The following is a 27,951-nucleotide window of genomic DNA, read 5'->3' on the forward strand; positions in this document are numbered from 1 at the left end:
TACGGGCAGGGAATATCGGTTTGGTTATTTGGCGGTGTCGGCCTCCCATTCCCGTGACTGTTTTCCCGCTTCCTGAACAGTCGTGGCCGAGCCAGGCTTGTGGTTTGTCCCTGATTTCCCTTCTGCCCCAGTCACGTTCCGCTGCGTCTCATGATTACAGGACAATAAAACATGCTTAGGGCAATAGAAATTTAATTGCAACATGGACGAGTCAGCATGTAAAAAAGCAGAAACGGCGGCCAATAATAGTGCTTGTTCCCAAAAACTTGCTGAAATTATAAAGAGAATTTTAACCCTGCCTGGGGCCTTGTGCATTGGTATAACTGGCGCTACCCAGGCCTCCCCCTCCCACCACAGTTTTGACAGGTCCCTTCACATTCCATTTTGCATCTTTACCATCTTACATGAGACCCAAGGGATCACAGACCCCCTTCCACCCCTGTTAATCACCCCACTGGCCTCTAATATCCTTATCATTTACAGTAGGGGGTACATTATCCCTTATAATACATGAGTGATACTCAGAGTTCCCTGTATAACTCAGCCTGCAGCCTTGTGCCTTTATATGGGCACAGAACCCCTCAGTGACTGCTAATATCCTTATCATTTACAGTAGGGGGTACATTATCCCTTATAATACATGAGTGATACTCAGAGTTCCCTGTATAACTCAGCCTGCAGCCTTGTGCCTTTATATGGGCACAGAACCCCTCAGTGACTGCTAATATCCTTATCATTTACAGTAGGGGGTACATTATCCCTTATAATACATGAGTGATACTCAGAGTTCCCTGTATAACTCAGCCTGCAGCCTTGTGCCTTTATATGGGGGGCACAGAACCCCTCAGTGACTGCTAATATCCTTATCATTTACAGTAGGGGGTACATTATCCCTTATAATAACCTAACACAACTGCCCCCCTGTTCTGTTGCCTGTTGGAGCTGTATTTGGCAATACCTGAAGACATTTATTATCCTTATTCACACATTTTCTCTAAGTCTGGGAGAAACTACAGAGTTTTATATATATATATATATAAGTTTTCGGGTTGCGCTAAATATAAAATGTTGCATAAAAAAGGAAGTTTTGCAGATTTTTCTCAATATGCAGAAATTCTCGGACAGGGAAGGAAGAAGAGTCTTATTATTTAACCCTCTTCCTGCCAGTCGCGTGACCAAATACCCCCCCCCCCACGCTGCGGGGAGGGTGAAACTAGCCAAGCAGGCTGCTCCCGTTGCCCTGAAACCCTCTCTGTTTGTTCTGTGCCTTTTCACTAGCAACCGTTGCAAAGGAACACAAAGTAAATAGAAGGTGCGCTGCTGGTTACACAGCTGCACTGCTGTCCGGCTCCTTGGTGTCGGGCTGTGGGAATGGCAGGGGATGCTGGGAATTGTAGTACGTCACATGACTGTACTCGCTTTCACCAGTACCTGTAGGGGTAGGATCTGGTCACTATATACTTAAAGATAAACAGCTGCCACAGCTTTTCTAGAAGAAATACAACTCCCAGCCGGAGATCTGCCTCCCAGTGCCATATGTTACTGTCCCTTTTAACAGATTATCTAATTGCTCTCACTGAACAGTAAAAAGGGGTAAAGTTCATTATAGCAGCCTCTGTGGTTGCATGGAAAGTGCGGAATGCGTGGGGATGTAAATTTTACAGAAAAAGATAACATTTGCCCCAATGTAGGGCTGGGTAAATTTCCAACATACTGGTGTCTTTAAATAAATAAATCTGGGTTTAAAAGCTAGAATCTCAGCCATAAAGCAGGGCAGGATTGCTGCTTACAATGGGGGGATCAGATAGGATCTGTGCCACTGTGACAGAATGCTCTGTTATACAGATAGCTAGAATCTCAGCCATAAAGCAGGGCAGGACTGCTGCTTACAATGGGGGGATCAGATAGGATCTGTGCCACTGTGACAGAATGCTCTGTTATACAGATAGCTAGAATCTCAGCCATAAAGCAGGGCAGGACTGCTGCTTACAATGGGGGGGATCAGATAGGATCTGTGCCACTGTGACAGAATGCTCTGTTATACAGATAGCTAGAATCTCAGCCATAAAGCAGGGCAGGACTGCTGCTTACAATGGGGGGATCAGATAGGATCTGTGCCACTGTGACAGAATGCTCTGTTATACAGATAGCTAGAATCTCAGCCATAAAGCAGGGCAGGACTGCTGCTTACAATGGGGGGGATCAGATAGGATCTGTGCCACTGTGACAGAATGCTCTGTTATACAGATAGCTAGAATCTCAGCCATAAAGCAGGGCAGGACTGCTGCTTACAATGGGGGGGATCAGATAGGATCTGTGCCACTGTGACAGAATGCTCTGTTATACAGATAGCTAGAATCTCAGCCATAAAGCAGGGCAGGACTGCTGCTTACAATGGGGGGATCAGATAGCAGTTACAGGATCTTACAGCCGCTTGGTATCAGTACCACTGGGAGCAGGAGGCAGACGGCTCAGGTTATGGCTGTAGCAAATGCTCTTTAATCCTTTAATTGGTTTTTATAATATAATCTTGTTTAATTTATTAATTTAAGGCTTTTGCTGGGGCACATGGGACACATGCAGGGGCAGTTGGTAAGGATTGGGTTACTGTGCCAGTGGGGCAGCCCCTAGCCTGGGGATGGGATGGGAGGGCTGGGATTGAAATGTATTTCCCATGGAAGTGATTGGTCAGTGCGTATAGGGAGCCGTTCCCATATACACAGACCTACCTGTGTGCCTGTAGTGTGACCTTTCCCAGGGTTCCCGCCATTAACCCTTTGCCTTCCTTCCCTTTCAGAGCTCCACGCAGGAGATTGGAGAAGAGGTGGATGACGGCGTTATCTACAGTATCTCCCTGCGCAAAGTGCAGCTCCATCACACCGCCAACAAGGGGCAGCGATGGCTGGGGGTAAGCAGAGTTCCATCTCCCATGGGCTGTGCCGACGGCGGGCTTGCTGGACTTCGGGATACCACGGTGAGGAAGGCAGGGAGAGTGGGGTGCTGGGGTGGGGCGGCAGGGAGAGTGGGGTGGGGCGGCAGGGAGAGTGGGGTGCTGGGGTGGGGCGGCAGGGAGAGTGGGGTGCTGGGGAGGCAGGGAGAGTGGGGCACTGGGGCGGGAAGGCAGGGAGAGTGGGGCGCTGGGGTAGGAAGGCAGGGAGAGTGGGGCGGGAAGGCAGGGAGAGTGGGGTGGTGGGGTGCTGGGGAGGCAGGGAGAGTGGGGCGCTGGGGAGGCAGGGAGAGTGGGGCGCTGGGGAGGCAGGGAGAGTGGGGCACTGGGGCGGGAAGGCAGGGAGAGTGGGGCGCTGGGGTAGGAAGGCAGGGAGAGTGGGGCGCTGGGGCGGGAAGGCAGGGAGAGTGGGGCGCTGGGGCGGGAAGGCAGGGAGAGTGGGGCGCTGGGGAGGCAGGGAGAGTGGGGCACTGGGGCGGGAAGGCAGGGAGAGTGGGGCACTGGGGTTGGAAGGCAGGGAGAGTGGGGCGGGAAGGCAGGGAGAGTGGGGCGCTGGGGTAGGAAGGCAAGGAAAGTGGGGTGCTGGGGTAGGAAGGCAAGGAGAGTGGGGTGCAGGGGCGGGAAGGCAGGGAGAGTGGGGCCTGGGGCGGGAAGGCAGGGAGAGTGGGGAGCTGGGGCGGGAAGGCAGGGAGAGTGGGGTGCTGGGGAGGCAGGGAGAGTGGGGCACTGGGGCGGGAAGGCAGGGAGAGTGGGGCGCTGGGGTAGGAAGGCAGGGAGAGTGGGGCGGGAAGGCAGGGAGAGTGGGGTGCTGGGGTAGGAAGGCAAGGAGAGTGGGGTGCAGGGGCGGGAAGGCAGGGAGAGTGGGGCGGGAAGGCAGGGAGAGTGGGGCGCTGGGGCGGGAAGGCAGGGAGAGTGGGGCGCTGGGGCGGGAAGGCAGGGAGAGTGGGGCGCTGGGGCGGGAAGGCAGGGAGAGTGGGGTGCTGGGGAGGCAGGGAGAGTGGGGCACTGAGGTTGGAAGGCAGGGAGAGTGGGGCGGGAAGGCAGGGAGAGTGGGGCGCTGGGGTAGGAAGGCAAGGAAAGTGGGGTGCTGGGGTAGGAAGGCAAGGAGAGTGGGGTGCAGGGGCGGGAAGGCAGGGAGAGTGGGGCCTGGGGCGGGAAGGCAGGGAGAGTGGGGAGCTGGGGCAGGAAGGCAGGGAGAGTGGGGTGCTGGGGAGGCAGGGAGAGTGGGGCACTGGGGCGGGAAGGCAGGGAGAGTGGGGCACTGGGGCGGGAAGGCAGGGAGAGTGGGGCGCTGGGGTTGGAAGGCAGGGAGAGTGGGGCGGGAAGGCAAGGAAAGTGGGGTGCTGGGGTAGGAAGGCAAGGAGAGTGGGGTGCAGGGGCGGGAAGGCAGGGAGAGTGGGGCGCTGGGGCGGGAAGGCAGGGAGAGTGGGGCGCTGGGGCGGGAAGGCAGGGAGAGTGGGGCACTGGGGCGGGAAGGCAGGGAGAGTGGGGCGCTGGGGTTGGAAGGCAGGGAGAGTGGGGCGGGAAGGCAGGGAGAGTGGGGCGCTGGGGTAGGAAGGCAAGGAAAGTGGGGTGCTGGGGTAGGAAGGCAAGGAGAGTGGGGCGCTGGGGCAGGAAGGCAGGGAGAGTGGGGTGCTGGGGTAGGAAGGCAGGGAGAGTGGGGCGCTGGGGCAGGAAGGCAGGGAGAGTGGGGTGCTGGGGCAGGAAGGCAGGGAGAGTGGGGTGCTGGTGTAGGAAGGCAGGGAGAGTGGGGTGCTGGGGTAGGAAGGCAGGGAGAGTGGGGTGCTGGGGTAGGAAGGCAGGGAGAGTGGGGTGCTGGGGTAGGAAGGCAGGGAGAGTAGGGTGCTGGGGTGGAAATGGGGGGGTACATATTTTGAAAACATTAAAGAACACAAAGGGGCACACATAACACATAGTAGTATGTTAACTCGGCATACACAGGTACACAGTTAAAGAGTTGGCTGGTCACAGAGGGGTTAATTGAGAGCCACCAGATGAGCCCCAGGGAGTGGCGAGTAGGTAAAAGCCCCCCCCCCCCCCCCCCCGTGCCCCGTGCCCATCCCCGGGGGAATCCGGCGCAGTTTATAGAACTGAGAAACGGAAGGGCAGATGTTACATTGAGAGCCGAGAGCGGGAGAAACATTCAATAAATTCCTTCCCAGCCGAGCGGAATAGATAGAATAATAGGCCGGCCAACCTCTGGCCCAGTTGTGCTTATGTTACTAAGTGCCTGACACCAGGAAGGAAGGTGCAGCTCTGCTGCCTGCTGGAGTTGTATCCTGTAGTATAGACTAAACTACGGCGCTCCCGCCACTCCAGCATGGACTAAGATATAAGCTCCACTTTTAGTTTTTGTGAACAGAAGTGCCCAGCATGGGGCAAAAAAACTGGCTCCACCTTAGCTATAGTGAACCGAGGTGCCCAGCATAGTGCTAGAGACCTGCTCCACCTTAGCTGTGGTGAACTGTGGTACCCAGTACAGTGAAAAAATCTGCTCCGCTTTACCTATAGTAAACCAAGATACCCAACATAGTGCAAAAAAACCTGCTCCACCTTAGCTATAGTGAACTGAGGTGCCCAGCATAGTGCAAGAGACCTGCTCCACCTTAGCTATAGTGAACTGAGGCACTCAGCATAGTGCAAGAGACCTGCTCCACCTTAGCTATAGTGAACTGAGGCACTCAGCATAGTGCAAGAGACCTGCTCCACCTTAGCTATAGTGAACTGAGGCACTCAGCATAGTGCAAGAGACCTGCTCCACCTTAGCTATAGTGAACTGAGGTACCCAACATAGTGCAAGAGACCTGCTCCACCTTAGCTATAGTGAACTGAGGTACTCAGCATAGTGCAAGAGACCTGCTCCACCTTAGCTATAGTGAACTGAGGTACCCTGCACCACTCCTGCTTTTGGGTTTCCAGCATAGGGAGAGAAACCCGCTCTGCTGGAGCTTTTGTAACCCCCTATAACTAGCATGCTGGGAGTTGTAGGTCACCATGGCTGCTTGTGAGGCAGTGCCCAACATGGCAGAAACCGATTCGAGACGTTCTCTGCTCCCTTTTCCCCAGGTGGAGAACGATTCAGGCTTGAGCTTGTATGAGACGTGCAAAGTGCGCTCCATCAAGGCCGGGACCCTGGAGAAGCTGGTGGAATATCTGGTCTCTGCTTTCAAAGGCAACGACTCCACCTACGTGACCATCTTCCTGTGCACTTACCGAGCCTTTGCCACCACCAAGCAAGTGCTGGATCTTCTCCTGAACCGGTAGGTAACTCTACTGGACCAGACCACTGAACCAAACCCGAGGGGGTTCTCTCTGCTTTATCTTATTGATGGATCTTTATGTCTACAGATTTGGGCGTCTGCACCCCCAGATAAATGGGGAACATTCACACAACTCGGTGGACGACCGTCTTGAGCTGAAAAAGTAAGTGATCCGACCAATAAGTATTTAACAGAAATAACATGGCAGCACCCACCCATTGTATAAACTTGCACCCACACTTTTCATTAAGTTCCTTGAACTTCTCAGCCAGCTGTCTCCCTACTGTAGAACCCCCCCCCCTCCCCGGCCACCCCTTTCTCAGCTTGGCTTACAGCCTAATCTTGTCTGGCTACCTGATCCTGCCAGCTCCAGACTGACAAATGCTTTCTATACAGTCTGGTGGGTGTCAGATTAATAGCGACAACCCTACTAACGACCCTGGTACAAAGCTGCGAGTTGTGACCCTAAAATTCCATTTTTTTTAACCCCTTGGCAGCACCATCTCGTCCATTCTGGGCGCCTGGCTGGATCAGTACTCGGAGGATTTCCGGCAAGCCCCGGATTACACGTGCTTGAAACAGCTCATTACATATGTTAGGCACAATATCCCCGGGTCAGACTTGGAGAGAAGAGCTTGCAATCTCTTGACCCAGTTCAAGAGGCAGCAGATCAGCGCTTTGGAGCCAGATGGTGAGTTTCGATTTAGAATGGTTTAAAACTTCCTAGAAAGCCCTGATGCTATACTAACCGCCCAATGAGCAGATTTGGAGAGCGACCTCCTGGGTGCTCCAGATATTTGGCAACAATTGGACTGTGGGTGGAGGTAGAGGGATCTTTAACACAAGGGCACCCCAAGAGTCATGGTGGCCCATAAGTAGTCCAGGGATCCCCAACATTTTTCACTTGTGAGCCTCACTTAGATATAAAGAGTGTTGAGAAGCCACACAAGCATGAATATAGTTCTTTGGGGGTGCCAAATGAGGGCTGTGATTGGCTATTTGGTAGCCCCATGTGACTGCTGGCCTGCAGGAGGCTCTGCTTGGAGTAAAACCGTGTCTCTGGGCTTCCAAAACTTGTCTCCAAACCAGAAATGTAAAAATGGCACCTACTTTGAGGCTACTGGGAGCAACATCAAAGGGGGTGGAGAGCAACTGGTTGGAGATCTGACCTAGTCCTAGTTCTTCATTGCTGAGTTGTCCCTGTTGCTTTGTGTTTCAGTAGTGGACCACACAAGTTGCACGTTGCGCCTGGTGGAGGAACCTTTGTTGTCGGACGGGAAACCCGACTTCTTGTCCTTCCGACAGGATATGTTGGCCGAGCAGTTTACAGTCATGGATGCAGTAAGTTCTCCATGTTGGGCCTCGCCCTTTGGTTCTGTTCGGTGTTGACGTGAGCATCAGGTGCTAAGTGTTGTCTCCCACCATAGGAACTCTTTAAGAAGGTGGTGCCTTATCATTGCCTGGGTTGCATCTGGTCTCAAAGGGACAAGAAGGGCAAAGAGCATCTGGCGCCGACCATCCGTGCCACCGTCTCCCAGTTCAACAGCGTCACTAACTGCGTAATCTCTACGTGCCTGTGTGACCGTTCCCTGAAGCCTCAGCAGAGAGCCAAGGTGATAGAGCGGTGGATCGAGGTGGCAAGGGTAAGTTTCCTTTCCATTGTCCAATCAGCAGCTTTGTTTTGGCTTTTATGTGACTTAGAATTCTGTTCCAATAGGAGTGTCGCATACTGAAGAACTTCTCGTCATTGCGGGCTATTTTGTCGGCGCTGCAGTGCAATGCTATCCACCGGCTTAAGAAGACATGGGATGAAGTGTCAAGGTAAGGGGGGGGGGCATTAATATGGGGGATACTGTCCACTACTTTGCCCCCCAATGCTTATTGTAACATGCGGGGGGGGGCAAGGGTGTGACTGGGTATGTGGGGTTAGCACGTTCTGCTGTGATTGAGGGTAACGTTTTTTTCTTCTATCGTTTCAGGGAGAGTTACCGGATATTCATGGAACTTTCCGAGATCTTTTCCGATGAGAACAATCATTCTTTAAGCCGCGAACTGTTGATTAAGGTAAGGATTAAAGCACAAGCCTGTTCCCCTTATAGCAGTGTCTCTTTGCTGAAGAGACTCCGAGGGGAAAATCATCCCCAAAACCAGAACTGTGCCAATGTGAGTTTGGGACAATTTCCCCTTTAAGCAGGAACGCCCATTGTTATGTCTCATTGTTAAAGGGCCGACTATCTGATAGGAGCCGGTCTTTTTCCATCCCCACCCAGTTCACCCACCAACGCCGTGTTCTGGGTGTGTGCGTACGTGTCAGGCAGGCCCTCGCTCATAAACATTCTCTCTCCACGCTGGCTTATGTAATCGCCCTTATCAAGAAAAGGGAACCCCTTTGCCACGCCGCGCCCAGCCAGATGCATGCAGCGTGTGTCAGCAGGCACAGGATTCCTTCCAATATTGCACATCTTACAGACTTACGGGATTCCCTACTCCTTATCTCCCCCTGCCAGCCGCTGACGGGCACAAGCGTAGGCCCCTGATCCACTTTCCAGTCCTGGTTTTGACCCCTTTATCAGCTGCTAAGGGAAAGTAAAACTCTGTAAACCAAACGGGAAATGCATAGAGGTATATAAATACCTTAGTCAATTAGTTTGGCATCTGACCCAGCTAGTCCATGGACCATAGGAATGCAATCCGATTGGCTTATTTGTATCGGGTATAAAAGTAGCTATGAGTCATTATTACACCTGACATGACTAAGGGTGAAGACACACGGAGCTACTAGTAGCAGCTACTTCTCATGGTTACAAAAATAGACAATCATTTACTGATAACTGTCTCTATGTGTGTTTTAGCAGAGGCAATTCTCAGTATTGTCTGAAGTTTAGTAGCCATGACAAGTAGCTGCTACTAAGTAGCTCCATGTGTCTTCGCCCTAAAGGTGGCCATACACGGGCCGATTGTAGCTGCTTATATCTGTCCCTTAAGGTCCCCATACACGGGCCGACTATAGCTGCCAATATGGGTCCCTTGGAACGATTCGGCAGCTAATCGGCCCGTGTATGGGCAGAACAGAGCGGCCTGGCCGACCGATATCTGGCCTGAAATTGGCCAGATATCGATCGGGCAGGTTAGAAAATCCAGTCGGATCAGGGACCGGATCGGCTCGTTGATGCGCTCCCCGAACCGACTGCCCCATAACCACAAATGTAATCTGATCGTTTGGCCCCAGGACCAAACGATCGGATTATTTTTTTTTTTTAAGTTACTTGCTACCGCGGATACACTATAACAGTGCTGTCCAACTGGCGGCCCCCCCTCTGTGTGGCCCCCCACCTGTCTGGCTGCTTTGATGGCTTACTCTTGTGTAAGCTTTAAATGGTATCAGTACTGTGATTAACTGCCCCCCCTGCATGGTTCTCACCTCAGATTCAGGCTGTAATCAGACTGTATTGTTTAAATATATAATCCCCTGTGTTGTTCACACCTTTTAATCCCTGCATTGTTCAACCCCTGCAGTGTTCACACCTCAGGCTCAGGCTGTAATCACCCACATTGTTCCCCTGTTCACACCTCAGGAGCAGTAGAAACCCACAAATAATCCCTGCACACTACAAAAAGAACATATACTGAGGTGGTACTGCAATTAAAAAGTTTTTTAATATATAGTTATTTTGCAGACTGTAGGAGCAGTGCCAGCATTGTGTCACTGTAGGCTGCCTGTGTGTGCCATCATAGGGCAAGCCGAGTATGGCACACACAGGCAGGGTAGGGAAGGCAGAGTATGGCACACACAGGCCGAGTATGGCACACACAGGCCGAGTATGGCACACACAGGCCGAGTATGGCACACACAGGCCGAGTATGGCACACACAGGCCGAGTATGGCACACACAGGCCGAGTATGGCACACACAGGCCGAGTATGGCACACACAGGCCGAGTATGGCACACACAGGCCGAGTATGGCACACACAGGCCGAGTATGGCACACACAGGCCGAGTATGGCACACACAGGCCGAGTATGGCACACACAGGCCGAGTATGGCACACACAGGCCGAGTATGGCACACACAGGCCGAGTATGGCACACACAGGCCGAGTATGGCACACACAGGCCGAGTATGGCACACACAGGCCGAGTATGGCACACACAGGCCGAGTATGGCACACACAGGCCGAGTATGGCACACACAGGCCGAGTATGGCACACACAGGCCGAGTATGGCACACACAGGCCGAGTATGGCACACACAGGCCGAGTATGGCACACACAGGCCGAGTATGGCACACACAGGCCGAGTATGGCACACACAGGCCGAGTATGGCACACACAGGCCGAGTATGGCACACACAGGCCAAGTATGGCACACACAGGCCAAGTATGGCACACACAGGCCAAGTATGGCACACACAGGCCAAGTATGGCACAAACCAGCCAAGAATGGCGCACACACAGGGAAAGTATGGCACACAGACAGGGTAGGGAAGGCAGAGTATGGCACACACAGGCAGGGTAGGGCAGGCAGAGTATGGCACACACAGGCAGGGTAGGGCAGGCAGAGTTTGGCACACACAGGCAGGGTAGGGAAGGCAGAGTATGGCACACACAGGCAGGGTAGGGCAGGCAGAGTTTGGCACACACAGGCAGGGTAGGGCAGGCAGAGTATGGCACACACAGGCAGGGTAGGGCAGGCAGAGTTTGGCACACACAGGCAGGGTAGGGAAGGCAGAGTATGGCACACACAGGCAGGGTAGGGCAGGCAGAGTATGGCAGGTTTTTGCTGTACTACAACCATTAATATGGGTATGGTCATGTGATAACATGGGTGTGGTTTCAAGTGGGTGCAGTTTCAAAAAGGGGAGTGGTCAAAACTGGCTTCCATTATCGGCCCTCCACCACGTAGGTCGGAAAAATTCCGGCCCTCGGTACAACAGAAGTTGGACAGCACTGCACTATAAGATCCGCAGATCTTATAGTGTATGGGCACCTTTAGACCAATTCGGCAGCTTATCAGCCCGTGTAGGGGCACAAACGACGGGCCTGCCCGACCGACATCTGGCCTGAAATCGGCAAGATATCGATCGGGTAGGTTAAAAAATTTAGTTGGATTGGGGACTGCATTTGAACCCCGATATCCCCACTTATGGGTGGGCGATATTGGGTGAATTTAGGTTAATTCGGTCGTTTGGCCCTGGGCCAAACGACCGAATTAGCCTAAATTCACCCAATATCGCCCACCCGTAGGTAGAGATATTGGGAGAAGATCCACTCGCTTGGTGACCTCACCAAGCGAGCAGATCTTAACATGTATGGGCACCTTAAGCCAATCCATGGACAATAGGAGAACAATCTGATTGGGTTATTTGTACAGGGTCCTATAGGGTTTCACCCAAAGGACTCTGGGAGCCACAGTGTCCTGCTGTGATGTTGTTTGTTAGCTTAGGGTTTAATTCCCTGCTAATAGACTAATGAATAGCAGCCCTGTATGTTTATGTCTGTGCCAGGGATGGGATTAGTCTGGAACCACAAAGCCATTGCTCCAAAATAGTTGAAATTGCAGGGAGATTTGCGGTGCATTGTGGGAGGTGCAATTCACAGCAACGGGTGGGGGAGCATGTGGTTTTATTTAATTTCATTTTTTTTATTGGAAGCAATTTTCTATAAATGCTTGGGGCATACGATGCCAAAAAAGGGAAACGAATGCGTACGTTTGGCCGCGTTCAAACACTTTATTCACTTTTCTGCCCTTAGGAGGGGACGTCCAAATTTGCCACCCTGGATATTAACCCCAAAAGGGCGCAGAAGCGCCAGCAGCAGCAAAGAGAGATGGTAAGTACAGTGTGATGGATGCCTGACAACTGTTGGGGGGAGTTGTTACCATTACACCAAAGGCATGTGCTGTGTTCGCCCCCTACTGGCAGTTGAGAGTATTGCTTATTTATTCTTGTCTGCTCTTTGCAGGGAGTGATGCAAGGCACTATTCCCTACTTGGGCACCTTCCTGACAGACCTGGTGATGCTGGACACAGCAATGAAGGACTATCTGGAGGTGTGTGTATATATTTATATATTCTACTAACAAACAGGTAGTAGAGTTGAGTCCCCTTTTCCCGCTGGTTTGATATTCACGCCTGTATTTTTTCTGTCACAGAGTGGCCTCATCAACTTCGAGAAAAGACGAAAGGTGAGTGATTAAAGGCCGTTTCCGATACTTTGTTGTAATCCTCAATGCGTTATACTGAGCAGTGGAGCTGACCGCAGCCTCTCTTTACTGTTTTGCCATTGCAGGAGTTTGAGGTCATAGCGCAGATCAAGCTGCTGCAGTCGGCCTGTAACAACTATAGCTTCCTGCCCGACGAGTCCTTCGTGGAGTGGTTCCACAGCGTGGAAAGGCTCACTGAGGCAGAAAGGTGAGTTCCAAATCCTGAATATGTGTTGTATACAGCTGGCCAAATCCCTGTTTTGGAACTACAACTCCCAGTAGGCCCTGTCTAGCCATTGGCTACTGGTTAGTACTTGGAGCCATGATGCATCACACCATGACTAATCTAATGCTTAGTTCAAGCTGGGCGAGTATTTTTGCACTACTTTTATCTGTAGTGTAATGGGATGAGGTTCCAATAACAAGGGCTAAGTTGCATAGGGATCATGCCAAACATTGATTTGATTGCCATCGGTGGTCGGACTGGGCGGCTGGGACACCAGGAAAAATCCCGGCGGCCCAGACCCGACCCATGTGGCACTCCCCCTGCCCCAACGCGTTGAATTTACGCACTTGGGGAAGGACGTCGGGTGGGGGCCCTGCGAAGGGGGTTAGTGGGGCCCCTCCGGGGGGGGGGGGAGGTTATGGGCGCGGGCCCCGGTGGGCCCTTCATCCCCCAGTCTGACCCTGATTGCCATTGAGCAGGTCACTTAATCCCCCTGCACCTCAGGTATCAGGGGCTGTCTTGTTGGCACAGCAGATATAGTAGAGCAAGATGGAGACAGCTCTGCAGCATCCATTATGGCTGTATGCCGCTGCGCCCAGTAGCTCTTAAGTGTATAATTAAAAAAATCTCTTGTTCTATTTCAGTTATAGCCTGTCCTGTGAGATTGAGCCCCTTTCCGAATCCGCCAGCAACACTCTGAAAGCCAAGAAGAACACAGGGATCATCAAGCGGTGGAGCGAGTAAGTGCGAAGGGCTTCGTACATGGCCAAGTAAGCTAGGGACAGGGTTATTGGGTAAGGTGGTGCCATGTCAGCAGCTGCTGATCTTGGGGCACATGCTGGTTGTTCTGGATACTACCAGGTCTAGTAGCATAGCAACCAGATGTCTGCTTTCACAGGTGACTATTAAAGGCCACCGGCTGATTTGTTTCCGTGGATCAGAATACCTGTTGCTAAGAGTTGAAGCTTGTATTAAAGCCTAAGTGTCCTTCCTGACCAGTGTGCCATTTCTCATACAGTCGGCAGCCGCCCAGCTCAGAGCCCTGCCCCAGTGTCAGCTCCCACTCCAAGTCCTTTGACCAGCTAAAGTGCAGCCCCCATCTGTGCGGAGGTGACACCACGGACTCTCTCAGTGTCACCTCGGCTGGCTCCAGCAGCTCGGACGTGGATGAGATCAACATCAGCTTTGTCCCTGAATCCCCGGACTGTCAGGAGAAGAAGGTACGGGAGGGACCATCCCAAGCACGGCCGATACAGCCAGCGGAACCCTGCGTTCCTGAGGGGGTCAGTCCCTGCTCTCTCTGTGCTTTGCTGTGTGGGAAGGGAACACTAAGCGCTTGTGCTACCAATACACTAACACTTTCCACTGATACAAATCCAAGCCCTAACCGTGGTTCTCTTCTCCATAGTTCTGGGAGTCGACCTCCCTTTCTTCACTGGATACGTCTGGAATTGGCTCAGGTTCCAGTAGCGCTTCTTCCTCCTCTGTCTCCTCAACCCCTGTTTCCGCCTCTCGGACGCACAAGCGTTCTGTGTCGGGGATCTCCAGCTACTCGTCCTTGTCCCTTCCCCTGTACAACCAGCAGATAGACGATTGTTGTATCATACGGGTCAGCCTGGATGTGGACAATGGCAACATGTACAAAAGCATTCTGGTAGGTTGTTTGTGGGTCCTTACCGCACTGTACACTGGCAAAACAATAACGCTTTTTTGTTGCTATGAGTTACAAGACCGAGGCACATCTAACCCACATTACTACACCTTGAGTACATATTGCCTTTTTGAATTGTATACGCTCTGAATCTCCAACCTGTTGCCACTGCAGGTTACAAGCCAGGACAAGACACCCGTGGTAATTCGGAAAGCCATGGCCAAACACAATATTGACGGCGAGCGAGCGGAGGACTATGAGCTGGTGCAGATTATATCTGAAGAGAGAGGTATGTGCCAAGAGAGTTTCATTGACTCGGCCAGCCAGCAGAAAGTCAATAAATCCCCTGAGTAAATACGTGAGGAACAGGAGAGACTCGACCGGCCACTCCCCAGCTGCCAAGTGCCTCGGATTCCACTAGAGAAAGGGAAAGTGAAGGGGTTAGAAGGTGACGGGTAGAGGAATGGTTGGTCAGTAAACTGGTGGGAAAGGGTCAGGATGAGAATAGGATGCGGGTACAGGTATTGCCCGGGGCAATAAGGGAAATGGGTGAGAGATTATGGGGCAGAGGTGCAGTCAGGGGGATGGGAATTATGTGACATAGATTGAGCTGCAGCTCAGGAAAAGGACAGTGGGTAAAACAGTGGTGGGACAGGGATGCAGAGGAGTGAATGGGGGAAGAGGTATAATTGTGTGTATGGAGGGTAGAATTGCAGGAGAATGGATGGGGCTAGAGGTAAAAAATGTGGAGGGGGTTAAAGGCGAAGAAGCAAAGAGATCACATGGGTGAATAGAAGTATTAGTGTGTAGGCGATTGGAAGGAGAGGTGCAAGAGAATGAATGGCTCGAGAGATGCAGGAGAGGGAAGGAGGGATAGAGGTGCAGGAGAGGGAAGGAGGGGTAGAGGTGCAGGAGAGGGAAGGAGGGGATAGAGGTGCAGGAGAGGGAAGGAGGGGATAGAGGTGCAGGAGAGGGAAGGAGGGGATAGAGGTGCAGGAGAGGGAAGGAGGGGATAGAGGTGCAGGAGAGGGAAGGAGGGGATAGAGGTGCAGGAGAGGGAAGGAGGGATAGAGGTGCAGGAGAGGGAAGGAGGGGATAGAGGTGCAGGAGAGGGAAGGAGGGATAGAGGTGCAGGAGAGGGAAGGAGGGGATAGAGGTGCAGGAGAGGGAAGGAGGGATAGAGGTGCAGGAGAGGGAAGGAGGGGATAGAGGTGCAGGAGAGGGAAGGAGGGGATAGAGGTGCAGGAGAGGGAAGGAGGGATAGAGGTGCAGGAGAGGGAAGGAGGGGATAGAGGTGCAGGAGAGGGAAGGAGGGGATAGAGGTGCAGGAGAGGGAAGGAGGGGATAGAGGTGCAGGAGAGGGAAGGAGGGGATAGAGGGGAAGGAGGGGATAGAGGGGCATGAGAGGGAAGGAGGGATAGAGGTGCAGGAGAGGGAAGGAGGGATAGAGGTGCAGAACAGGAAATGGAGGCTAGATATACAGGAAAATGAGGGCTGGATGTGCAAGAGAGAGAGAGAGAGAGTGACCAATAGAGGTGCAGGAGAGGGAAGGAGGGGATAGAGGGCAGGAGAGGGAAGGAGGGGATAGAGGGGCAGGAGAGGGAAGGAGGGGATAGAGGGGCAGGAGAGGGAAGGAGGGGATAGAGGGGCAGGAGAGGGAAGGAGGGGATAGAGGGGCAGGAGAGGGAAGGAGGGGATAGAGGGGCAGGAGAGGGAAGGAGGGGATAGAGGGGCAGGAGAGGGAAGGAGGGGATAGAGGGGCAGGAGAGGGAAGGAGGGGATAGAGGGGCAGGAGAGGGAAGGAGGGATAGAGGGGCATGAGAGGGAAGGGAGGGATAGAGGTGAAGGAGGGATAGAGGGGCAGGAGAGGGCAGGAGGGATAGAGGTGCAGGAGAGGGAAGGAGGGATAGAGGGGCAGGAGAGGGAAGGAGGGGATAGAGGGGCAGGAGAGGGAAGGAGGGATAGAGGTGCAGAACAGGAAATGGAGGCTAGATATACAGGAAAATGAGGGCTGGATGTGCAAGAGAGAGAGAGAGAGAGAGAGTGACCAATAGAGCCACAGGACAGTGAAGTAGGGATAGAAGTGCAGGACAGGAAATTTAGAATAGAGGTGCAGGCAAATGAAGGAAGGCTTGTTGTGCAAGAGAGCGAATTGAGACTTCAGAGATACAGGAGAGAGAGGAAGAGCCTGGTACCTAGTTTAGAAAGAGTATAAGGCCAGATGTTGGACTGTCAGAATTTAGAGACAAGCAAGTAGTTCTTCTATTCTCCATAGAGCTAAGTCTCCTCCTTCCTCCCAATGGCAGGAGTCCAGCTCTATAAGCAGTGCGATTGCATTGTATATTTACCCTGTGAGTTGTGACTTCACAGCAGATACTCATTACTTATGTGCAAGAGAACAGTGTATGTTGGGAGAAACCTGCCCCCTGTGTTTGTACCTGCAAGGTGGCAGGGGGTATAGTTTCTGTTCTAACGGTACCACTCTAACGTGATTCCCCTTCTCTTATGGCTTCCCCTCTGCAGAACTGAAGATCCCTGACAACGCCAACGTGTTTTATGCCATGAACTCAGGCGCCAACTACGACTTTGTACTGAAGAAACGCGGCTTCTCCAAAGGCGTGAAGATCAAGCAGGGCTCCAGCTCCACATTGCCCCGCATGAAGCAGAAGGGACTCAAGATCGCCAAAGGCATCTTCTGACACGTGCAAGGTGGTCAAAATGGCCTCGTTGGAGCCCCCTCAACAGGACATTGGTGGGACCAGTGCCCCCCAGAAGGACAGCACTTACAGCTCCAGTCCAGCAGATGACTTCTTGGTTCAGGTGGGAGCAGTCGCGGAGCTCAGGCCGACCCTCGGCTTCCTCTTGTTGACTGTGAGGAGAGAGGAAGCCCTTGCCCATCAACGGGACTCAAAATCTGCCTCCATGCCTTAGGTGCCTTCAAGAGAAGGGTGGGGTGGGACGTAGGAGAAGACGCCCATCGCGTGCAGTAGTGAGGGATTCAGTATTAATGATGCTGGCTATAGCGCGCAACGCCCTCCCTGTGCCGTACTGACACTTTGTGGCATTGCCCTTTCGATGAGGAAGACTATGATCAGGGAGTCGCCTTCTCCTTTTACAAAAGGGACTTCCCCTGAGGGGTTTTCTCACCAACATGAAGCACTTTCCAAAAACCTTAGAAACCCTGAAAGCCCTGGAAGGATATGGCTGGCCTCCAACGTGACCATGAAGGAAGCCATGTTAAATGAAGGCCTGTTAAGGTGGAGACTGACACCGCCCCCTCCCCCCCAGTCCTGCCCTTTCTCCGCCCCCCATCATCCAGTGCAGCATTTCAAATCACACCAAAGATGAATCAGCAACCACCCCCCCACCTTGGAACCTTTCTCTGCCCATTGGTCGATAGTCGCTCTTACCAGCCGGAGAAAGGTGCAAGTACTAAACCCCCTTAAAAATTGTATAGTTTTTTTTTTTTTTGTGTAAATATTCACTTTTTATTTTATTTTTGGAACACTTTGGGGCCAAAATGTGACATTTGTAAGCGATCTCCAGCAACGGCGATGGAGTGGGTCAGTACTGTGGATTTACGTCCTTTGCGTGTGCGTGTAAAAATGTTATTTTTTCTTTTTTAAAGAAATATTTATTGGTTGTAAATAGACAAATGGAGATACTTTAAGCCCCGTGCCAACGTTTCAGCCAACGCCTGGCGCCTTCGGGTAACTGTAAATACGATGAACTGTGTGATGACGTTTGTGCGCTTACATGCTCGTTAACCTTTACGACGCCTTAGCCAATTACATGCTAAACAGCAGTCATGTGGTTAAGTTTTTGTTTGTTTGTTTTTTTTTCCCCCTTATTTCCTGGCGCTGATAAGATCCCAGTGATTGGTTGGGGTTTGTAGTGATGTCATCAGGTCGCCAGCGTGATATTTGAAATGAAAAACTGCATTGTTTACAGAAATACCCCCCCGATTTGTTTAATCTGACTGTATCAGGTCGACTGTGGCCGCGGATCTGGTAGGTGGAATCCCGGCGCCCCGTGTAACCGGTTCTGTTGCATTGTTATGGTTGTAATCACGATGTGATTAATGATATTGGTTCTAGGTTCGTAACGCTTTGATTTGGAAACAAAGTCACGCTGTGGGCGTGTTGGGAAGCGCTAAGGGGGAGGGGTAACACTTATTGATATGTAATTAACTCGCCACTAGAGGGCGCCCCATATAAAATAAACTTTATACTTCCATAGGTCCCTTTTGTAAGCCATTGTTAGTGGCCTCTTTATTCACTAGTTTAAGGGGAAGTTATCCCCTTATAATTGTCTCACTGTAAATTGACCTTTATTGCTTTTAGTCCATGGCGAAGGGCTTTTTGGTTGCCGGGCTTTCCTAACCTGGCAACCAAGGATTCCAGGGTTACATGAAAAGTTGGGTTTCGGAGCAACAACTACTGACGCTAAATGTGGTGCCGGCCTTTCAAGAGTGACGAGAGATGGAAGTGCCCCCCCAGTTAACTCTTAACGTGCCCAACAGTGGCAAGAAATCCAAACAGAATCATGGGAGATGGTATAATAAAGCCATAGCAGGGGCCCATCCAAATAGTTACTAAGGGCATATATGTCATTTCTCCTTATTATAACCACTTGAGAATAACAGTGTCGGGGTTTCAAATGGGATTTCTTTCAGGAGCAAGAGTGGCTGGACTACAAGTCCCAGAATGCACTGCGTGGTATGTTTTAACCTCTTGCGCCTTATTGCCTCCACCTTCAATCTGAGATTCGTTTGTGGTTGTTTTACTCGGAGACTGTGCTTTGCCATAAGGGGTCGGTCTCTGGGTTGTGTTCAGACATGGAGGTGAGTTTATCCAGTTTACAGAGATTTAAAGAGACACAGACGCCCAATGAAAACCTACACATGAGCTGTTTTCTCTGAGCCGTCCGTGTCCCTTTAAGAAATCAACTGTTCTTTCTGCCATAGCTCGGAGTTCAACTCCGTCCTCACAAGTGCCAATCAGCCCTTCAGGGAAGCGTGAGGGTTAAAAAAAAAAACAAAAACAAAGTGGATTCTGGGATTTGTAGTTTAGCAGGAGTTCCTGGGAGTATTCGGAATCCATAATGCAGTGCCGCAAAGCTGTTGTTTTATTGCTGCTCTAGGCTGATGTGTTGGGGCAGGGAATGCAGTGCCCCCTAGTGGCCATATTTAGCCTAGCAGCAGCAGAGATGTGCACGTTGAATATTTGGGCTTAGCCACGTTTATAAGTGAAGTGGTGCTACTTTCCCCAGTCGCCACCGCTAATGACCGGTAAACGTGTGGCCCCTCCCTCTCACCCCTGGAGCACGGATAGGTTGACCCCCTCTCTATTAGACACAATAATGGAAACACTAATTTTGGTTCATGTTTTACCCCCACTAAATCCCTCCCCTTTTATTCTAAGTGCAATCTTTTTTGTTTTTTCTTGCTGTAAAAATCCATGTGTGTATGTGGGGGGCGTGTGTGTCGGTTGGGACCGCCCCCTTCCCCGGCGCAAATGTTTACACTTGTTTCTTACCGTCTGGTTGTATGATGTGTTATTTTGTAAACACGACTAAAAAAAATAAAAACAATTGAGCAGACTGTTCTAAAGAGCTGACTGTAACGGAGAAATAATACCTGTAATATAGTCTTTGCAATAAATGCCAACTCATCTCAAGCTGCTGCTGTGTGTGTCCTGTTATGTGTTTTGTAGTTCAACTACACCCAAGGTTAAGAAACAGGGGAACTGTATGATATATCCTTTATTTATGAATGCGTGGTAAAAGGGGTTCTTTGCAAGGACAACGAGGCCACAGGGAACCAGAGATATGGGAACTTAATGCTGATTGGGTTAGACGTTGGCCATATTTCGGTAGGTTTGGGCCCAGAATTTAACGTAAGGTGACCGGAGGTTCTGCTTTACGGATTGGTAAGACATTTTGTCATTGATTTCCAGGTACTGGCCAAGGTGAGTTGTGTAAGGCAGCCAAGCTGTGGGGACTTTGGAGGGTCCTTGGCTGGGGTCACTGGAACGAGTAAAGGAAAAATACCGATTACAGAAGGGACAGAAAGAAAACGCCAGAACCTTCCCTTGCATTTTATATAAGTCTGCCCAATGCCCCGACTGCACCATCCCAAGCTACATGCCTTGTTTACATTCCTTGATGGCGTCGCTAACATGAAGGGGTAATTAATGGGGGATGCTTCCCACTGCCCATGAATACAGCACTACCGAATGAAGGCAGCATTGTATTCACAGGGGCGGCAGCCATAGGTCTTTTTGCTTTGGAACAGGGTGAAGAGGTGTAGAGGGTCGTATAGGGGTTGAAGTGATAAAAATGCCACCCTGCCTTCCACTTAATGACCCCTATAGTTTCCCTACAATGCAGGTAATCAGGCAGCACCTGTTTTAGCTCCCTCTCCTGGTGATTCTGCAGAATGTCCAAAAGACACTCTAGAAAGCTTCTAAAGGTCCCCATACACGGGCTGATTGTAGCTGCCGATATCGCTCCATTAGACCGAATCAGCAGCTTATCTGCCCATGTAGGGGCACAAATGACAGGCCTGCCCGACCGATATCTGGTCTGAAATCAGGCAGATATCGATTTGGCCAGGTTAAAAAATTTAGTCGGATCGGGGACCTGCATCGGCTCATTGATGTGGGCCCCGAACCGATTGTGACCAATTACCGATGCTCTAATACCTCCCGTAGGTGGGGATATCGGTAGAAGATCCGCTCACTTGATGACCTCGCCAGGCGAGCGGATCTTAACGTGTATGGGCACCTTTAGATAGACCTTTCAGCAGTCACATGGCTATGATAATCCCTTGGAAGGAACCAGCTGATATATATATATATATATATATATATAGAATTCCTTACCCAGTTGCTGCAAAGTTGGTCCAATAGGCAATATATATATATATAGATATATATAATTCCTTACCCAGTTGCCGCAAAGTTGGTCCAATAGGCAATATATATATATATAGATATATATAATTCCTTACCCAGTTGCCGCAAAGTTGGTCCAATAGGCAATATATATATATATAATTCCTTACCCAGTTGCCGCAAAGTTGGTCCAATAGGCAATATATATAATTCCTTACCCAGTTGCTGCAAAGTTGGTCCAATAGGCAATATATATATATAATTCCTTACCCAGTTGCCCCAAAGTTGGTCCAATAGGCAATATATATATATATATATATAAAAATTCCTTACCCAGTTGCCGCAAAGTTGGTCCAATAGGCAATCATGGTGGCAGAGACATCTCTGTCCTTGGGTCTGTAGGCCAATGTGTTCTGGAAGGGCTTCCCAAACACATACTGCAGGTCGTCGGCATGATCGGCTCCCACCCAGCTTGGGTAAATGGGCATACGGGTCGGCAAGGAGAACACGTAGTTGTAAGTCCGGCCGCTCCTGGGAACGAGAAAGCAAATCCGGCCTCAGAGCTCAGATATACTAAATGGGAGCTACCAACCAAAAGCATAGGGGGAGATTTATCCATGTTGGAGTTCATTGGGATTTGGCCTAGGCAAAGTCAAGCCATGTTTCTAAACATTTCTATTCGATTTAGAAAAACAAACTCTAAAATCGATAAGCCCAAAAGTGTTCTGTTAATGACTTCCATTGGTTTTTTTCTGCTTACGCAGAGAGTACTTCCTGGTAGTCATGTGACATCTACTTCCTTTGTAAAACATTGATATATCAGGAAGTGATATATTATTAGACATTTCCAATATATTTTACCAACATTGGGCCTGGCGCCGGTATCTAGCTGGAAACACTTACCGGGCGTTCATGGAGTGAAGTGCCAGTGCCTCCTGGGTAGGTACCAGGAAGAGATAGTCCGTCTCCAAGTCTATGACAGTCCTTTTCATATTCTCCTGCTCGGGGTTGGGGCCCCAGTTTGCTGAGTAAAGGTTGTAGGCAGTTTCCAATGCGCTGGAGATTTTAGTGAGGGTCAAACCCTGCACCAGATTATGCACGTCGGCCCTAGGGACACAAGTCAGCGTTAGGCCCTTGAACATTAGGACAATGGGATAGAATAGCTGGGCTCAGTTTGTAGGTCCTGACTCCTCCTACCATACTGAAACATGGGTGTGGTTTACTTTTTTTTCTTTAAAAATCAAGGGTGGGAGCTGCCATGTTGCTAGTCTCAGGTAACTAAGCAGTCTACAGAATAGTTACTCTTACTCAGAAATCTTCTGGAGAGGCTTATTGATAACGGGCATGTCTATGCCTGCAAACAAATGTGCGTCCATGTTGTTCACGCCGGCCAAGTAGTCCACGTCGGCTGCATTGGCAAAGAGATTCCTTGGCTCGTCCGGAATGAAATCGCCATCAATGACTGGGGAGATGCCCAAGTAGTAAACGGCAGGATCTGCAGGAAAACAGTGCGTCACAAACCAATAGGAATCCAATGCATTCTTTTATTATTGTTATTAGAAAAGGCGCCCAATGGAATCAGTGGTGAGAATCCAAGTTGGAATGTACCACTGCACCAATGTATGGGTACCTCTCATTTTTATCATAGACCTTGCGTTCCCATGTCTGACGTCTACACTCTCACTCTGGTCATACTCAGGTCTCCCTTTAGCCCCCAAGCCAATGTCACACTTACAATCCATGAGGGCCGGGTCCAGTTTATAGGCCAAGGTGACGGCCTTAGGGTCTGAGATCTTTAAGCAGTTGGCCATGGCCGCTGTGTCGTGCACGGGGCATCCAACCTTTTCAGCCACCTGAGACAGGGAAGAGTTGCATTGGTTGCTGGGTATTTCATTACCATAGAGGTGGGGGAGAATATTTGGAAAGCATATTTAGGGGGCGCCAGGTTCCATTATGACCAAGGCCTAGGAAAACACATTATAAATCCTAGTGGTCACAGGCAGTGCATGCTGGGACCAAAACACAAGGTTAGTACCAGCCCCAGCATTGCCCGCTGTGCCAAATGCCCCTCTGCAAGCAATTGAGGCTCTAAGTGGGCAACTGATGTAAGAATGCAGGTATTACCTTTGTAGTCCAGAAAAGGGGGTTGCTCTGAAGTGCCCAAGGGGACATCCCCACCCCACTCTGGCTGATGGCTCTCCTGATCAGTCCTTTGTTGTACGGAGACAGGGTCTGCAAAATAAAGAGCAGAATCACTGTGACAGAATGCTCTGTTATACAGATAGCTAGAATCTCAGCCATAAAGCAGGGCAGGGCTGCTGCTTACAATGGGGGGATCAGATAGGATCTGTGCCACTGTGACAGAATGCTCTGTTATACAGATAGCTAGAATCTCAGCCATAAAGCAGGGCAGGACTGCTGCTTACAATGGGGGGATCAGATAGGATCTGTGCCACTGTGACAGAATGCTCTGTTATACAGATAGCTAGAATCTCAGCCATAAAGCAGGGCAGGACTGCTGCTTACAATGGGGGGGATCAGATAGGATCTGTGCCACTGTGACAGAATGCTCTGTTATACAGATAGCTAGAATCTCAGCCATAAAGCAGGGCAGGACTGCTGCTTACAATGGGGGTGATCAGATAGGATCTGTGCCACTGTGACAGAATGCTCTGTTATACAGATAGCTAGAATCTCAGCCATAAAGCAGGGCAGGACTGCTGCTTACAATGGGGGGATCAGATAGGATCTGTGCCACTGTGACAGAATGCTCTGTTATACAGATAGCTAGAATCTCAGCCATAAAGCAGGGCAGGACTGCTGCTTACAATGGGGGGGGGGATCAGATAGGATCTGTGCCACTGTGACAGAATGCTCTGTTATACAGATAGCTAGAATCTCAGCCATAAAGCAGGGCAGGACTGCTGCTTACAATGGGGGGGGATCAGATAGGATCTGTGCCACTGTGACAGAATGCTCTGTTATACAGATAGCTAGAATCTCAGCCATAAAGCAGGGCAGGACTGCTGCTTACAATGGGGGGGGGGGGGGGGGGGGGATCAGATAGGATCTGTGCCACTGTGACAGAATGCTCTGTTATACAGATAGCTAGAATCTCAGCCATAAAGCAGGGCAGGACTGCTGCTTACAATGGGGGGATCAGATAGGATCTGTGCCACTGTGACAGAATGCTCTGTTATACAGATAGCTAGAATCTCAGCCATAAAGCAGGGCAGGACTGCTGCTTACAATGGGGGGGATCAGATAGGATCTGTGCCACTGTGACAGAATGCTCTGTTATACAGATAGCTAGAATCTCAGCCATAAAGCAGGGCAGGACTGCTGCTTACAATGGGGGGATCAGATAGGATCTGTGCCACTGTGACAGAATGCTCTGTTATACAGATAGCTAGAATCTCAGCCATAAAGCAGGGCAGGACTGCTGCTTACAATGGGGGGATCAGATAGGATCTGTGCCACTGTGACAGAATGCTCTGTTATACAGATAGCTAGAATCTCAGCCATAAAGCAGGGCAGGACTGACATAAGGTGCAGGGTATTGTGAATGAAGTAACCCAAGCAAAGCTTCACACCTGAAGGGAGACACTGGCGCCTCCGGCTGACTCCCCAAATATGGTGATGTTATCGGGGTTCCCACCAAACGCAGCGATGTTCCGTTTCACCCAAGCGATAGCCATGTGTTGATCCCACAGCCCATAGTTGCCTGCAGGGAGACCATAGGCATCAGCCAATACATCAGTGCCCCATATACCATCATTATAGATTAGAACCAACATGAAACCTTACCGGGAAGGTTGGAGTCTCCGGTACTGAGAAAGCCCAATGGCCCCAGTCTGTAGTTCAAGGTCACCACAATGACATTGCCGCGGAGAGCAAGCTCCTCCCCATCGTACAGATAGTTGTCCAACACGTTGGCCCCTTGGGAAGAACCCATCAAGAAGGCCCCGCCGTAGATCCAGACCATGACTGGCAGGTTGGTGGACACTGGATACAAAGACACCCTGTGTTAGTGTTCTTGGGGCTCAGTCTCCAGGTAATTAGCGGCACAGATTGTATAGAACACTATAAGGACTGACCTGATGAGCGGGTCTGGGGAACCCAGATGTTCAGGTACAGGCAGTCCAATTCCCCCCGGACATCTGTTTGGGTTAAGGTGGATTGCAAGCACCGCGGCTTAAAGTCCTTGGCCTTTAATGTACCTGAAATATATAGAATACTATTATTCCTTGGTTTCTGAGACCATATATAGCACCATTATATTCTGTAGCACTGCACCGGTAATTATTATATGTTTCCTATTGGCCCCTGGCCCAGTATCTAAGGTCCCTATTACATTCCCATCAGCCCCTGCCCCAGTGAGCTTACAATCTAAGGTCCCTATCACATTCCCATCAGTCCCTGCCCCAGTGAGCTTACAATCTAAGGTCCCTATCACATTCCCATCAGTCCCTGCCCCAGTGAGCTTACAATCTAAGGTCCCTATCACATTCCCATCAGCCCCTGCCCCAGTGAGTTTATAATCTAAGGTCCCTATCCCATTCCCATCAGCCCCTGCCCCAGTGAGCTTACAATCTAAGGGCCCTATCACATTCCCATCAGCCCCTGCCCCAGTGAGCTTACAATCTAAGGTCCCTATCACATTCCCATCAGTCCCTGCCCCAGTGAGCTTACAATCTAAGGTCCCTATCACATTCCCATCAGTCCCTGCCCCAGTGAGCTTACAATCTAAGGTCCCTATCACATTCCCATCAGTCCCTGCACCAGTGAGCTTACAATCTAAGGTCCCTATCACAGTCACACACACAGGTTTTATCAGGAGCCAGTTAACCTGCTTGTTTGTTTTTTCGGGTGTGTCTGGAACCCAGTGTATCTAAGAGAGTTACCTGACCAGCCTGGATGGGGTCCTGCCTTTTCGAAGGCTTTTGGTGGAGCAGCAAAGGGAATGCCCTTGAAAACATCAATGAAATCTGGAAAGAGGATCCCAATTTTCTTGCTGTTTCCTTCTACAAATCCACCCTCGGTGTGAACCACTCCCAGCTGCAAATGCAAAATAAGAGGTTACCAGGGATATACACATAAATATAAACGCGCTGTACCCCCATACTGTACTGTCTAAGGGAAACACTATGGCACCTCCCTCCCATATGTATAAATACAAATATACAGAGAAGGAATGTTCTGGGCACACAATAAGCTGTACCCCCATACTGTACTGTCTAAGGGAAACACTATGGCACCTCCCTCCCATATGTATAAATACAAATATACAGAGAAGGAATGTTCTGGGCACACAATAAGCTGTACCCCCATACTGTACTGTCTAAGGGAAACACTATGGCACCTCCCTCCCATATGTATAAATACAAATATACAGAGAAGGAATGTTCTGGGCACACAATAAGCTGTACCCCCATACTGTACTGTCTAAGGGAAACACTATGGCACCTCCCTCCCATATGTATAAATACAAATATACAGAGAAGGAATGTTCTGGGCACACAATAAGCTGTACCCCCATACTGTACTGTCTAAGGGAAACACTATGGCACCTCCCTCCCATATGTATAAATACAAATATACAGAGAAGGACTGTTCTGGGCACACAATAAGCTGTACCCTCATATTTTACTGTCTAACTGGTACAGATAGCCTGTAACTTTTCTATCCTCTCTACCAGGCAGCTTATGTTGTCCTCTCATAGGTGGAAATTCTGCTCTGGAATACTCAAAAAAACAAATCCTAAAAAGCAGCTCAGGTAACTCAATGCCATCCTGACTTACCGATGCAGCCTGGGACACTGCCACTAGACTGGCAAACACCAGGGCAAGAGAAGCCCAAAGAGCCATTGTGACTGTGCCTGCTCCAAGCCCTTGGGATCAGAGATCCAAGCCGGGTATATATACGTGTGCCAACACTTAACAGGAAGTTCCAAACCACCCCAGCCAGAACCGCCCAGTAAGACCTTAGTTCAGTGGGAGAGACTAGAAATCACAAGTCTGGCCTTTGCACTAAGATAGAAATGTGCATTGCCATGTAAGGAGATGGTGGGACCCTTTCCAGGTGCTCTTTCCCACAGCCATTTTATCTTGACTGTGGACTTCTCACCGCTATCATCAACTGTAGCCATTCCTCTATTTAAAGACCAGCACCAGCTGTGAACCCATATCTATAAATGTGCATACAAACAAGCAATGTATGGAGTTCATATGCAAACGAGCAAGAGGTGGAGTCATGGAAGGGCTTCCAACAGTTTGGTTCAAGATCTGACCAACTCATAAATCACTTTTTAGTCCAGTCCAAACTTACCACCTTGACCATGATCTTCTCACAGTTCAATCTATAGCCAATAATGACCAGAAACAATGGTCAACAGCGTATGGAGCTCACTTGCATGCAAACAAGCAAGAGTTGGTATGATGGAAGGGCTTTCAACAGTTATAGTTCAGTCCAAACTTAGCTCGATGGCTAATCCACCTTGACCATGACCTTCTCACAGTTTAATCTATAGCCCTTTCTCTGATAAATGACCAGAAACAATGGTCAACAGCGTATGGAGCTCACTTGCATGCAAACAAGCAAGAGTTGGTATGATGGAAGGGCTTCCAACAGTTATAGTTCAATCCAAACTTAGCTCGATGGTTAATCCACCTTGACCATGGCTATCTCACAGCTAAAATGAGCTATAGCACCTCCTCCAATTAATGATGGAATCACTTCCAACAGCTGGGTTTCAGATGTGGCCAACTTT

At 50.3% G+C, this 27,951-nt stretch overlaps 2 protein-coding genes across 8 annotated transcripts in view; one reads left to right on the forward strand and one right to left on the reverse strand.

The window, feature by feature from the left end:
* The window catches only part of ralgds (ral guanine nucleotide dissociation stimulator), a 109,422-nt gene extending 89,458 nt beyond the window's left edge, over window positions 1-19,964 (forward strand). For 3 of the 7 annotated variants that reach the window (XM_012967952.3, XM_012967951.1, XM_012967948.3), the window contains exons 2-18: window positions 2,798-2,974; window positions 6,014-6,207; window positions 6,296-6,370; window positions 6,705-6,898; window positions 7,427-7,548; window positions 7,635-7,850; window positions 7,925-8,028; window positions 8,187-8,271; window positions 11,960-12,037; window positions 12,170-12,256; window positions 12,359-12,391; window positions 12,496-12,617; window positions 13,280-13,375; window positions 13,654-13,918; window positions 14,044-14,289; window positions 14,461-14,575; window positions 16,810-19,964. In XM_012967952.3, coding sequence (XP_012823406.1) covers window positions 2,798-2,974; window positions 6,014-6,207; window positions 6,296-6,370; window positions 6,705-6,898; window positions 7,427-7,548; window positions 7,635-7,850; window positions 7,925-8,028; window positions 8,187-8,271; window positions 11,960-12,037; window positions 12,170-12,256; window positions 12,359-12,391; window positions 12,496-12,617; window positions 13,280-13,375; window positions 13,654-13,918; window positions 14,044-14,289; window positions 14,461-14,575; window positions 16,810-16,985 — 2,385 coding nt within the window. In that variant the 3' untranslated portion in view covers window positions 16,986-19,964. 7 annotated transcript variants of the gene reach the window in all.
* A 67-nt stretch (window positions 19,965-20,031) lies between these two features.
* On the reverse strand, window positions 20,032-27,091 carry LOC100492444 (bile salt-activated lipase). The gene is made up of 11 exons (XM_002936192.5): window positions 26,984-27,091; window positions 26,087-26,240; window positions 25,280-25,402; window positions 24,990-25,187; window positions 24,776-24,906; window positions 23,307-23,414; window positions 22,918-23,035; window positions 22,491-22,677; window positions 22,086-22,289; window positions 21,516-21,713; window positions 20,032-20,313 (listed from the first exon to the last, which is right to left on the reverse strand). The coding sequence occupies exons 1-11, from the start codon at window positions 27,047-27,049 to the stop codon at window positions 20,139-20,141; spliced, it is 1,662 nt and encodes a 553-aa protein (XP_002936238.2). The 5' UTR covers window positions 27,050-27,091; the 3' UTR covers window positions 20,032-20,138.
* Between the last annotated feature and the right edge of the window lie 860 nt (window positions 27,092-27,951).

Source organism: Xenopus tropicalis, chromosome 8 (genome assembly GCF_000004195.4).
Source record: "Xenopus tropicalis strain Nigerian chromosome 8, UCB_Xtro_10.0, whole genome shotgun sequence".
Taxonomy (NCBI): Eukaryota; Metazoa; Chordata; class Amphibia; order Anura; family Pipidae; genus Xenopus; species Xenopus tropicalis.

Bases quoted from the DNA above. Each gene is read 5' to 3' on its own strand.
- LOC100492444 (XM_002936192.5), bottom strand. From the start codon at position 27,049: ATGGCTCTTTGGGCTTCTCTTGCCCTGGTGTTTGCCAGTCTAGTGGCA. The intron at 24,907-24,989 runs GTAAGGTTTCAT...GTCTCCCTGCAG, and splicing joins CGGAGACTCCAACCTTCCCG to GCAACTATGGGCTGTGGGAT. The intron at 20,314-21,515 runs GTAAGGAATTTT...TACTCGTTCCAG, and splicing joins ACCAACTTTGCGGCAACTGG to TGACCCCAGCCAAGGACCCT.